Below are 13,498 nucleotides of genomic sequence, written 5' to 3' on the forward strand. Positions count from 1 at the left end.
TGGGTGATTCTAACACTGGCCAAAGGCGTGATCATGAATGGTTGTCTCTCCTTATCTCTCCGATAGAGTGCCAACCTGTCGAGAGCGTACCCTGCCTCTTGCCCCATGTCAGCTGGGATAAGCTACCACACAACCCTGAACTGGATAAGAGGAAGGAGATGGAAGGACTTATTATAATTTAACTACTGGTTGCATAATATAATACTGGCACCCCTAGTTTTTAGACTGGTTGTAAACCTTGCTTTCACCATGCAGCTTTCTGCCACTGGGTATGAAATCTTCTGGGAAAATGAAAATGCATTGTGCAACCAAAAAAGGAAGATGATGTTTGTTTCTCCCAGTAGCTACTGGCAGTTTTCTGCACATAAAACATTGGATTCTATAGGGTGCATAGCAATAACTGTAGAAAATCTACCCTTAGAAGGAAAGAAAACACACTACTGGTATATAAGGCAGAGAAATATTATTTTACATGGACTTACAATATCATTACTTTTTACTGCTACAGTTACATATCACATATTCTTGGATTTAACAGAGTGATATCTGCCCAGCAAACCCTGGTTGGTGTTTCTGGGGCAAGACTGCCAAAAAGTAAATGAATAGACTCATCATATATTCATATATAGGTACAATATAAAATTATACCTATTGTTGTGCATCAAGATATTCACATTCTGTTTTTCAGACATGTAGAGGACCCCTTTTCTCTCTCACAGTCAATTTTGGGAGCGTGCATTATTGAATCACATAAGTTCACGTGGAGCATCTCCTATTTCACTTGGATATGTTTTGTACTTTTTTATTTATGGGTTGTTCCAAAACATCTGCCACTTTGCAGTGAAATGTTTTTTATACAATAATCCATTTCACATGTGGGAAACCTTAGAGGTTATCAAAAACACCGCTTTGCTTTGTTCCACGTCCACTGGGGGTACCTCCAAATTTTGGGAACATTCCACTGGACTAAATATTTTAAGAGGAAGAAAATGCACTCAACACATTTATTAGAGCACAAGGGTACATGCAAAGTTGTTCAGAGCCACTTACTGAAAACGTAACTTTTTTTTGCAAGAAACTTTCACGAATTCTATGAATCAAGCACTGAAGGATTTTTTTTAATAGAAAAGGAATGAAAATAAAAACCTTAGCACTAATTTTAGTTTTTTTTTTTTTCTGTTTAAAAAAGAAGTAGTGCATGGCCATGTTCCAGTATTGTTGTTTGGCTTGTTTTTGCTGTTTTGGTGAATTGATACATTTAATCACATTGAGAAAAGTAAAAATAAGGAGGGTAAGTATTGCTTATATGCTAAAAATAGGTCATTTTAGATCATTGGTAGGCATGTATGTTTCAGATTTTATTGGTCCATAAACTGTAAAAACATGTGAATTTAGCCCATTGCTACCCCCCCCACAGATGTTTTCTAGGCAACATAATGACGTTATATTACACATTATGCAAAATCTTTTGTAGTTTTGTAGATATAAATTAAATGTTATTGTGGTGAAATAAAAAAAGATCCAATGCTTTTATAATGAGTCTAAGTGCTAGACACAGAACAGTCATTTTATCCTGATGCTAAGTGGTTGCTAGGCAACTTGACCACGCAATAACATCAGATACCGATATGAGCCAGCAGGGGCCCGAGATGTACCTATGTGCCAACTTGAGAAGTCGGTGGCCAAAGAAACTACCAACACAGACAAGGATTTGAGTATTATGGTATTGTTACTAGACCCATAAGATACGTCTCATACTGTCATTTATTTAAAATGATAATTATATGGTTGATAAATTATTCATATCGAGCCCTCGATATTGTACAGTGATCTGTTCTCAATAAGAAATGCAGATAATCTATTAAACCACTGAAAACCGAGATAAATATAGCCACATCATTTCTCTTGTAATATTACTGTATGAGTGAACATGTAGAGTAGAAATACAGTTCAGTGTGGAAATGCTGAACAATGACGGCACTCTTTAAAATCTAAGTGACCTTTACAAGAGGCAGAGTAAATGGCTACCGGTAAATAACATATTTAATCTCACCTTGTGACTTTCCGAAGGAGATTGGTGTGCTCGGCTCAGAGGGATCACTGACACCATACTTGTTGACTGAACGCACTCTGAAGTAGTACTGCTTGCCCTTCACCAGGTCAAATACTGGGAACCTGGGAGAGTTTACCACCATGTCCAGACTCACCATCTCCCAGCTGTTTTTTCCTGTCAGGGACTGAAACAGGTGGGGAATTAGAAAGCACAGAGTTAATTTCCAAAGTGCTGTCTATCTCAAGGACATCTTCATAATTCAGGATCCTTAAAATATGCAGGTGGATTCAATCTGCACAGTTTGGAGTGACAGACAGTGATACTTTGATTTAGAAAGGCAGAAATATGAAAAAAGGAACGATATGCCAGGATAAAGTAAAAAAGAAGACAGATGGGTAGGTATGCAAATTGTAGACCGCCAATTTGTCATCTTGAATTTTTTTCATTTCATCTTTGTCAATTAGCCATCATCATGCAGTGTCTACTTTATAGGCTACATTAACTTAGCTGTTGTCCTGCTCTGTATTGCCATCATTTCTTTCCTCAAGTCTCTGTTTAGAACAGGGTATGTTCCCAGAGATCGGTGATTATAAAGTGCTTGCTCAAGGGCGAATATGATATTTGAATGTTCTCTTCATTATATAAGAGGAAGTGAAGCTGTAGACTTTTAGTAATTTCAGATGCCTTTGACAGATTTGACAGTTTTATTACCTCAGTAACTTATAAAGCTTCAATAAAGATCTATTTCCTGTAGCAGTTTTTTTGATTATTGGAGCTAGAAGCTGTTCAGTGCCTGGGCTGATATTAGAGAGCCTGTAGGCCTTCTATTATTGTAAAGGCCAGGGGCTGTCCACACACTCCAGTATGTTGGAGAAAACTTTTTTGACATCACCGATAACGCCTCTGAAAAAAGATTTTCTTTTAAAAGGTTGCTGGATTAGGTGCATGACTAATTTTAAACCACACAAAGCCTTTTAAATAACACATTCCGCCAACAACCAATCACTAGAAAAATCTCTGCATGCAAGCAAAAAAAAGAAACTCCTGATGCCAGAATATGTGGCATGTAAGAGCAACATCAAGGTCTGCTTGCTTTTAATAAGATGGTAAAGTTTCAGTTAAACTGACAGCACCGCAGTATATGTGGGTGTGTATTTCTTCTCCTTCTGTCTGTTTAATTAGTGCTGTTGTCAGCAGCCTGCTGTTAATTTGACTCACGTTCCAGCTCCGGACTTCCCAAACAAAACAAGGGGGACGTAATGATGCAAGAACACTGATTCTTGTGTTCACTGGATGTGAAGGTATTACTAATTACAATTGTGGTTTGTTGGATACTTGTAAATATTCGTATCTGAGAGAGAGCATTATATACAATTATCAGAAACTTGGATTGGAGCCCATTTCGCCTTCAGAAGTGCCTTAGGTCTTTGTGACTCGAATTCAACAAGGTACTGGAAAGATTCCTCAGAGATTTTGTCACGTTCCTGGGTCTGTTGGACCAGCGTTTTAAGTTTTAGTTTATTTGGATGTTGACGTTATGTTTAAGTTCTTTAGGTTAACTAAGTTCATTTGTTTATTAGATTCCCTTTGTGTTTTCCTACCCCTGTATTTAAGTTTCTCTCACCCTTTATGTGTTTCATGCTGTGTGTCTTATGTGTCTAGTTCGTATTGCTATGTCTGCGTCTCATGTTTCCTGTTTTATTTTGAAGGTCTGTGTCCTATGTCAGTGTGCTTCCTTTGTCTCGTTATGTCAGATTAGTGTCAGCTGTTTTCCCATGTGTTTCCACTTCCCCTAATCACCCTTGTGTGTATTTAGTCTGTGTGTTTCTGTTCATTCATTGTCTGTTGTCTTTTGTGCCATGTTTCCATGTTCCACCGTCCAGGTATCTTTGTATCCAAGTCAGGTTTTGGTTTTTTTATGTTTATCTTTAGTTTCCCAAGTTTAGGTTATTGTTTAGCTTCATCTCTGCCTTTTGTTTTGTAATGTTTTACCAGCCTTTATAAACGGCTCACTTTCTGTTAACAGTCAAGGTTTGTTCCACGTTCCTTGGTGTCTGCATTTTGGGTCCTCTTCGTAAATTCATACGGTGTGCTGCTGCATACTGTGACAGATTTTGATCCATATTGACGTGATAGCATCACGCAGATGCTGCAGTTTATCAGCAACACATCCATGATCTACCACAATTCAAAGCACAGCCATTGAACTCACTGTAATATTAAACCAGTTTAGATGGCATGAGCATTGTGAAAATGTGTACACTGTGGTCACAGAGTGATAGACATGGTCAGCAACATGTGCTGTTAAGAAGCACCACACCATGTGGTCTTTGCTGATGTAGCCAATGTGCTTCAAGTTCTGACATATTGATTGTTCAGAGAAGCTCTTCTGGTTATTTGAGTTTCTGTTGCCTTGCTGCGAGCTTCAAGCAGTCTGGCCAATGTCTTCTGAGCTCTGGCATCAACAGGATATTTTCACACAGAGAATTGCCGCTTACTAGACATTTTTTTTTTCAGACCATTCTCTTTAAACAACTGAGCTGGTTTTGTGGGAAAATCCCAGAAGATTTGCAGCTTCTATAATAATTAGACCAGCCCATCTTGCGCCAACAACTATTCCACGTTTAAAGTCACTTAAATTCCCTTTCTTCCCAATTCTGTGATTGGGAGCATCTAAATGCATTTAGATGCTGCTGTGTGATCAGCTTAGATATATGAAGTTGAAAAGATTTACTTAACAGAGTAGCCAGGTGAGTTTATATCTAATTGTAATTTAAATGTAGATTTAATGTCTTTTACCGTAGTAGGTGTGTGTTTGTTCAAAAGTCTTAAAAGTGTGGGTGTTTTCTGGATCATCGCTTCCTTAAGATGGAACTAATAATCCAGCATCTACAGAGCAACATTAAACTTTTGTTGGAAACCTGAAAGTATAAAAATCACTGCTCTGTCAGGTCTGGATTGCTCTCTGTCGTCTGCTGAGGTTTTAAGTTGCTGTATGCTGTGGTTGCAAGCTAGATGCAATCATTGTATTCTGTTTGGTACAGAGTAGGTAAAGTACATCATGTCTATCGTTGCTAAAAACAGCTGTATGCACGCTGCAGGCAACAATGATGCTATGTGACTCGAAACTGAACCAAAACACTAAAGCTGCAGTAAAACGCAAGCAATTAGCTGAAACATGCTTCGTAAAGTGCAGAAGCTGCAGACTCTGGTGAAAATTCTGCTGGGTTTTCAACTTACACAGGCCCATTACATTTTTTTAATTTATAATTATGGAGTTAAAGAGCTTTGGCTCAAATGAATGTTTAACATTTTACTGCTGTCCATTTCCCACATATGCATATATTTTTAATTTAGAGGCAGGTCTTTTTAAAATGAAATAAAAGCCAATTTGTAAAACTTTACAGAAGGTAATCAGTTAGTCTCATTTCTCAGATTTGTAAATTAAACTGTATAAGTTTATCTCAATTATCCAGCCATCTTAGAAATCTAAAATCTAATCATGATATCCTAATCTTTCAGTTTTTTTTCTCTTCTGGCATGAACAGTTATCATTGCGATTTCAGTTTGCAGTTCTTCAGACAACATATCACGTGATTGCAGATTAACCGTGACTCACAGAGCAGGCCACTTTTTCAAATAGCGGATCAAAACAAATCAGCTTGATAATAAACCTCTGATATGTGGTAGTGACCAGTTTCAAGTCGCTGTGAGGAGATTTTCTACTGGCTGCTACAAAGATTGGAGATTTTTCTCCAAGTTTAAATTCAGAAATGATTGATCTAAAAATGATTTTTAGTAGATGTGCTAAAACTTCACTTATGAGCTCATAAGATGAAAGAAGTTTAACCTAGACCCTCGGGGAGGCCTGCAGCCAATCAGAGTCTTCGGAGTTGTTGTAATATGAATATTTATGTGCCGTGACTGACCCGCTCCACGTAGAAGGTGAGCGGCTCCCTGCCTCTGGGTTCAGGCTCGGTCCAGCTCAGCACCACGTAGGTGTCGCTCACCTCGCAGGCGTGGACATTTGTGGGAGGAAAAGGAGCTTTGATTCGACCTAGAGAGCAAAGACAGGAGTAGGAGGCGGAGGATGACGAATATAAAAGTTAGAACAAGGTCAATGAGAATGAAAATCCCAAAAAGTGTTGGCTGAGAAGCTGCGTTTGATTCTCTTTCTGTTAAAATGCTTTGCTGCTGAATGTGTGCTCAGCACCTGGCTACCCCAGTTTCACCTCCTTTTCTAATACCTAAGTATAGCAGATAACATGTAGTCAAATAGCTTAAGTCAGCACACATTCAGTGACACTCCAAATGATTCAAGGACAATAGAAGTGTTCAGGTTTAGCCAGAAGTGTCCCATCTGTGTCTGCACGTTTGTGTTCCCTGTAGAGTTTGTAGAGCTGCAGTGTGGATCAGAGAAGAGCTCCACAGCTGAAAGAGTAGTGAAGAGAGAGGGATGGTAGAGCCAGCAAGCCTTTGTTAGTATATAGAGGAGTATCTAAGCAGCAGGACACTCTGAGCTCTTAAAAAAAAAAGTTATGTAGTGCTGCAGCAGTTACGGAAAAAACCATAAAGCCATGTAGTAAAATCTGCTGATGACAGACAAAAGCAATGATAAGCTCCTTAAACCCATTTTCAAGGAGGGGACAGCTATTTATAATGAATGCTGTGAAACTATGAAGACATACAAATATTTGTGTGGTATATGTGAAGAGAAATGAAAGTTTACTTAGAACACAGATATTATTAAGCAGGCTCATTGGCGGTTGTACGGGTTTTCTCAGCGGGGTAGACGAGAGAGTAATTATAACATATTTCACCTCCTCTATTTAATGCATGCTAGCATTTCTTTCATTTGTTGCTCCAGAAAGACAAGAACAGGCTACAATGAACAATTAACACCAGTTTTAAATTTATTACAAGAACCCAAAGATCCCTGATAGAGCTCTATAAAAAAAAAGCAAGTACACAGTAAAAGCCAAGCCATCACTAATAACCCCACACATGTGCTTCATAATGAGCATAACAATGCCTCCAGGACTGAGTTTTAAAGCACAGGCTTGCACAACAAGCCAACAATGCTTGGTAATCAAATGATCAAATATTGTCCATAAGAGGGATGTTAAGCACAGTGAATATTTTTTGGTCTCTAAATGGTTTATGTGCTTTGCAGCTTTACTGTTTTTGCATTTACATTTCTTTTGAACATTTAACTGTTTTTGAATGCTGTATTGTTTGACTGTTGAATATGCAAATTTAAGGGAAAAATGATTTGATTTTTGTGGCTCTTAAAGTGCTCAATCAGACTCTGTTTGAAGCCAAACAATATAGTCATTTTTATGCACTTTTTCTTATGACTAAACAGTAGGAAAATTATGTTTAATGTGCAGCTAAAATGAGCGTTTAGGGACAGTAAGTGGAATGCACCTGATTGGTGAAGTCAGTCACCTCACCTCAGTCCAAAAGAAGATGACTGCAGCACATCTTTAGATGTCAAACATAAAGGTGTTTAGCATTTTATTATTTACACATAATGATTCAGCATGGCAGACTGAAGTTTTCTCCCATACGGTGTGTATACTGTACACAAAAGGAAAGGAACAACAATACATGTCTGCGAACTGTGGCGAAGATTTCTTCCTGTTAAAAGGGAGTTTTTTCTTCCCACTGTCGCCGAGGCTAGCCTCCCCTTTTTAGAGAGCCACAATAAGGAAGAAAAGTTCCTCTTTCATTGAACTTAAAGACCATAATTCAGCGTCTCTCAAACTTTTCATGCCATGCACTCCACCTTCAAAAGTCAAACAAAGGTCAAACCTCCAAACGTCACAATTTTTTATAGATCATAAATAATAAAAAAGGGATCCAAGTTTAATTTTAGAGGAACAAAGGTCAGTGAGACAGCATTAGCAAACTACATACATCACATTCATTCGGCTTAGTTTCTCTCCAACCTTCCCACAGCTCTACAGCATATAACCTTTCAAATATTCTGATCCTTTATTCTACACACAACATACAATCTGGACAAGTGAGCGTCTGAAGTTATGTGTATTGCAACAGAGTCAGTCTGGATGGAGAATGATCTTAAAAGTTCAGGATGTTGCAGTGCTATGTCATTTGACTTCTGTAAAAGCTGCACACATGCACTTCTTTGTTATACATGTATACACTTCTACTCTAAACCTCCCCTGGAGAACAGAATAAAGAGAGTATAAATGGACTCCCTGTGCTACATGTTTTAGATGGCTCCAAAAACACAAATTCCTCCTCCCGCTTTCCTTTTTATCTGTCCGTGGGTTACATTGCCAAGGTTATCAGCCCTCTTCACAGGCATTCACACTAGCTCGAGCCATTATGTGCATTTACCAGGACACCGCCAGGGACTGTTCATTCTTTTCAGTTCTGTAAATGGAGCAAATGCTCATTGCTACAGTCATACAATTACTGCAGCTCATTGTTAAATATAATATGAAGATGCATTAAGCCACAAACCCCGAGGGATCCTGGAGGCATAAAGGAGGCACCATGCGTGCCGGTAAAACATGGATGCTGTTTTAAATCAAGGGGGAAAATGTTCAAGTGGCTTGTTTTTCTGACAAAATTATGCACTGAAATAAACATAAAGCTTCTCACCTTCCAGTTCATCTTTTGTGATAGTAATGGTCCTTCCTCTGTCCACTGTAACCACTGAGAAAGGAGAACAACACAGACAGATACAGGTTGAAGATAGAGAGGATAGAAAGGAAAGTGGTACCAGGGTAATGAAGTTATATATGAGCTTACGATAACAGTATTATTGTATTAATGTTAGAGGAGCAGCCACTGATAAGAAAGTCGGACTCAGAGAGACACAAAGAAGTGAGCTAGACCGACATGGGAGGATGAAGAGCAGGCCGGAGGCAAGTCAGCCTTCTGTCTGTCCTTCATCTGTGTTTAATGATCCACAGCATCTGACCAGAGTCCCATCTGTCCTCCCAGTTACACACAGGCAAGCACACACTCCACGATCCACATCGCATCTTATTAATTGCTCCCATCATTCCAACATTACGCCGTTGACCAAACAGAAAAGCTTTAAAATACGTAATCTTTTAGGAAATAATGTGTTCTACCCCACAATGTAATTAAGAAGCTGTCACAGAAACAACTGCAAAAGCCCGCGGCTCTACAAAGTGAGATCTAAATCTGCACACCTACATCTGTTCTCTCTGCTAGTGCTGATTTCCTTGCAGGTGTAACATGGCAACTGAGGCAGATGAGGTGAATAAACAGTAGGAATGAGCTGATAACACATTGTTGATGCTCTCTGTAGTCATTTGTAGATGTAGATGAGTGACAAATTAAAGGAAAAGCCTGAATAAATAAGTGGGGATACATAATGCACGCAGATGCTTCCATGAAAAGGTGCAGGGGTCGCTCAATGACTTGATGTGTTTGAAAATAATGTAAATCATATGCTGCGATCACAGTCAGCAACAACCCAACAGCTGCATAAGATTTTGTGCCCGATTTCAGACAGAATTGCCCAATGATTAAGCTCCATTTCCATCTTTATTCTGCCATTAGGTCCACTCTAACTAACTACAAGGGAGAGGGAACATATTTTTTCTCTAATCACTCACTGGACACGACCATATCCACCTGAATCCAAAGGTATTTTAAGTTGTTGTCCTTGGGGCAGGGTGCTAGCTATGTAAAGTACCCCTTGATAACAGTGGTAAACCCACCCATGGTGCTGATTTGGTAGGCATTTGTCCTCCAATAGCACTTATGGAGCAACTGTATTTTCAAACCACAGTGCTTGATGAAAAAGTCTGCTGGAGGAATTTAAACTTTCTTTGACTTTGGCTCTCAAAAGACCAAAAATGGAAATATGTAGAAAACTGCTGAAACTTCCATGACCTTTTCTAAGGAGCATGGAGTCTGTTCATGTGGCGCTTTGGGTCAACCGCTCTTGTTTGAAATGTACTATATAAATAAAGGTGACCTAACATTAGTCTGAATGAAGGAAATAATGATACAGTGACACCTTTTCACTCTGGCACACGTCGTGTTTTCCTCTCATTACCCACAATGCAGCTTGAAAGCCAACAGTTTAGTCAGAGATTTAAGTCAGTAAAGTCCAGATGAAAATCTGAAGGTATAAGAAGAAATTCTTCTTCCTTCTGACTATAATCTTAAATTTTTGGTTTTCAAAGTAGACCAACTTTCTCTAGAGCCAGAAAAGCATCTTTATGCATCTTTTGTCAGACATCCAAAAGTTCTACCAAAGAAAAACACTTTGATGTGTCATGGAAGTTCCCCCATTTTTACAAACCACATGAAGTATATGAACCTGACAGCTAACTGATAGGACAGTTTTGGTGCCTGTCATCTTACATCATCAAGGCTGCCCAAGAGAGAAAATGACATCTTAGAGACCGGGAACATTTCTTTATTTATTCATCTTCTTTTATGAACTCAAACAATTAATTAATTATGATAAAGGAATAAATACAACTGCATCGCAAAGCCTGATTCAGTAATTTAAGGAATTTCAGCAAAGTGTTTTTCTCACTTGCTAATTGATTGGGGAAAGTTCCTTCACTAAAGCACTCATGCATATTTGTTGTGCATACTTTGGCATTATTCATGATATCAGATGCCAAAAAGACAAAACTCGTGAGGTATTCTGCTGGTCAGGTTTAAATTTCACTCCACAAATAAATTAGACGATGCAGGAAAAATCAGCAACGTTAACAGTGGATTTACATTTTACAGCTTTTTATATGTCAGTGTTGATGTTTAATGTGTTACCCATAGTCCTGGTGTGTTCCAGGGGGTCTGCAGTGAGGACGGGCTTCGTGGCTTTGGAGGGGCGCCCTGCACCGGCCTGGTTCACACTACGTACTCTGAACTGGTACAGAGTTCCTTCCTTCAGCCCGAACACCGGGTAATGGCACATCTTTTGAATATCCACATTGCAGCGCACCCACTCACCCTGGCCGAGGTCACATCTGAAAAGGAGACATGGTGCGAGGGAGAAGTCAGTCCTGAAAATACAGTAATAAAGAAAAAAATTGTAAAAGAAAAACAAAGAACTAACCCATTGTGTTTGAACAACACTAGGTGCAGTCTGCGGGGTACAATATTATAACACCAATTCTGAAACACTTTATCCCACATAACAGCCAGTACGTACGCCACAAAAGAGTATAATTGTGACCAGAGAGCATCGCGAAAATAACAGGGCTCCAAAAACAGAACAAAAATGTTTTTTAAGTACAAGTCCAGGCTCAAATTGTACAACATCAATGACAAACTGTTGCCACTTTTCTAACCAGACGCGGGGGTTGCTAGGGAACTGGGAAGTATCTTGCACTTTGTTTCGTTGTTCAGTAACCAGTAGCGTTTAGAGCTGTGTGTTGTGACTAAAGAAGAAAATTCACAAATGAACATGAAATGCAGAAATGCAAATATATGAGCACACGTGTTCAGGTGATCCTGACTGATTGATTTTGGTGATAGCTCCAGCAGCTGTTCTCCTCAGAGAGCCTTTGAGTCTGCTGTTAACACACAGTTGAGGGTTGATAATTACCATGTATACCATCCGTCTCATTAGGGCTCTGCCAAATTAATATGTCCAATTCAAATTCCTCAGCAGCAGAAGCACACAGAAGGGTTAGCAGTGTAGGCTTGCTGTTGGTCACATGTTGACTTGCAGTACAGGAAATCACTGTGAGTCCAATCTAAAATAAGCATTTTAATGAATGCCAAATCAATGTGAGCTCACTGTAGGAGATCCAATCTCTGTGCTGGATATTTCTGGCAATGAAAACCTGAAATCTTTTCATCAATACTTTTCTTTCGTTGTTTTACTGAATTCAAACATGCACACAGTCTGAAAAGGTAGTGTAGTCGGACTAATTGTCTCACAGTAATCAGCTGATTAAGTGCCTGTTGAAATGATATAATCAGCTGTCATTTTAATGAATATTGAAATGACATGACAGAAGCAAAACTCCAAACACTGAACACAGGACAGAGACTATCAAAATAAAACAGGAACCACAGGACAGGCACAAGGACACGGACTTGATAATGAACAGAGGGATGACGGAGCACAGGGACAGGAGTGACATGAGACACGACTGACTGGGGAACAAGAAAATAAACATGAAGACAGAACTAAACCTACACTGAACATGAAGGGCACAGGAACAAAACCCAAGAACTAGAAATCAAGAAATACTAGAGAACTTAGAGCGCTAGAAATACAAAACAGAAACCAAAACACTAACAGTGATAAAGCATGATGTAATCAAAAACTAATAATAACACAAAACGGTAACAGAGTGCCACTAGGACCGTGGCACTCTGTCTTCTGCACAGTGCTGTGTAATATAGAAAATAATAGGAAAAATTTGTCAGAATACAGAGGTGGGGTGTACCTCACCTCTAGCCCTATAACATCTGGGAGATGCTCAGGTTTGTTGAAATTTAACAGTGTGTGGACACATATTTACATTTGGAAAGAAAGTGCAGATGGACGTGATTGCACCAAAGCTGTTAAATCATTAACTTTTTAAAAGTGAAAATCTAGAAATCCTAAAATACACAAAGAAGCACATTTCGATGTCAACAGGACAAACACCTGCTCAGTGGACTGTTGATTTGCCAACACGGTCAGCTAGTTTTCAAAGGTCTGAAATAAACTTTCAGTGTTAGCTTTCACTTTGTTTTACCTGATTTATTTGAACCCACTGGAATATTTGAAGTAAGCGGTACATCACGATTCTCACCGTTCCACATAATATCCCTGCACAGGTGAAGCTCCATCAGCGCTGGGCGGCTGCCAAGTCAGGAAAACGTAGTCCTTGTTCACGTCAGACACCTGCACTGCGAGAGGAGACGCGGGACCACCCACCACTGCAGCTGACGCATCTATGGATGCCAGCAGAGAGTCAGTTAGCGAGAAGAAAAACAGCATAGAAATACTCAGCCCCCAGCTATGTACTAATTATATATAACTGAACTGAATTTGTGTAGTTCTAATGAAAACTGAATGAACCAGTAAACAAGTCAAACAGGAGCAATTTGTCCCAGCTGACAGAGAAGTTTGTGATGTTCTGCTTTTTTCACATTATTTGGAATATATTTATTGGATTTCCAGTTTAGCACTCAACTAAATCATTTACTGTGGAAACACAGGGTTTGTTTTTCCAACAAACAAAGTAGGAGAAAGATAGTGAGCCAAAGGAGGAGGAGATGTGTAAAAACAAGAAAAAAAGGAACTGGAAAGTTTAATTATAGGATCTATAGCAATCTAGTTCAAACATATAAGCCTAAAAGTAAAAAAAATGGCCACCAATCCTGGGTTACATCTTTTGTTTCTTAAGTTTTCATGTTTGCAAGATTTTCAGAAAATTTGACCTCTGACCTTGAGATCAAGATCACTGAGATTCC

General features: G+C 39.1%; 1 protein-coding gene across 3 annotated transcripts in view; it reads right to left on the reverse strand.

Moving 5' to 3' along the window:
* myom3 (myomesin 3) overlaps positions 1-13,498 on the reverse strand; it is a 69,902-nt gene that overhangs the window by 24,281 nt on the left and 32,123 nt on the right. For all 3 annotated transcript variants that reach the window (XM_003450553.5, XM_025911714.1, XM_025911715.1), the window contains 5 exons: positions 12,835-12,976; positions 10,850-11,049; positions 8,687-8,740; positions 5,983-6,110; positions 2,054-2,237 (listed from right to left, as the gene is read on the reverse strand). In XM_003450553.5, coding sequence (XP_003450601.2) covers positions 2,054-2,237; positions 5,983-6,110; positions 8,687-8,740; positions 10,850-11,049; positions 12,835-12,976 — 708 coding nt within the window. The remainder of the gene's footprint in view (positions 1-2,053; positions 2,238-5,982; positions 6,111-8,686; positions 8,741-10,849; positions 11,050-12,834; positions 12,977-13,498) is intronic.

The sequence above is a fragment of the Oreochromis niloticus genome, linkage group LG11, assembly GCF_001858045.2.
Source record: "Oreochromis niloticus isolate F11D_XX linkage group LG11, O_niloticus_UMD_NMBU, whole genome shotgun sequence".
Classification (NCBI taxonomy): Eukaryota; Metazoa; Chordata; class Actinopteri; order Cichliformes; family Cichlidae; genus Oreochromis; species Oreochromis niloticus.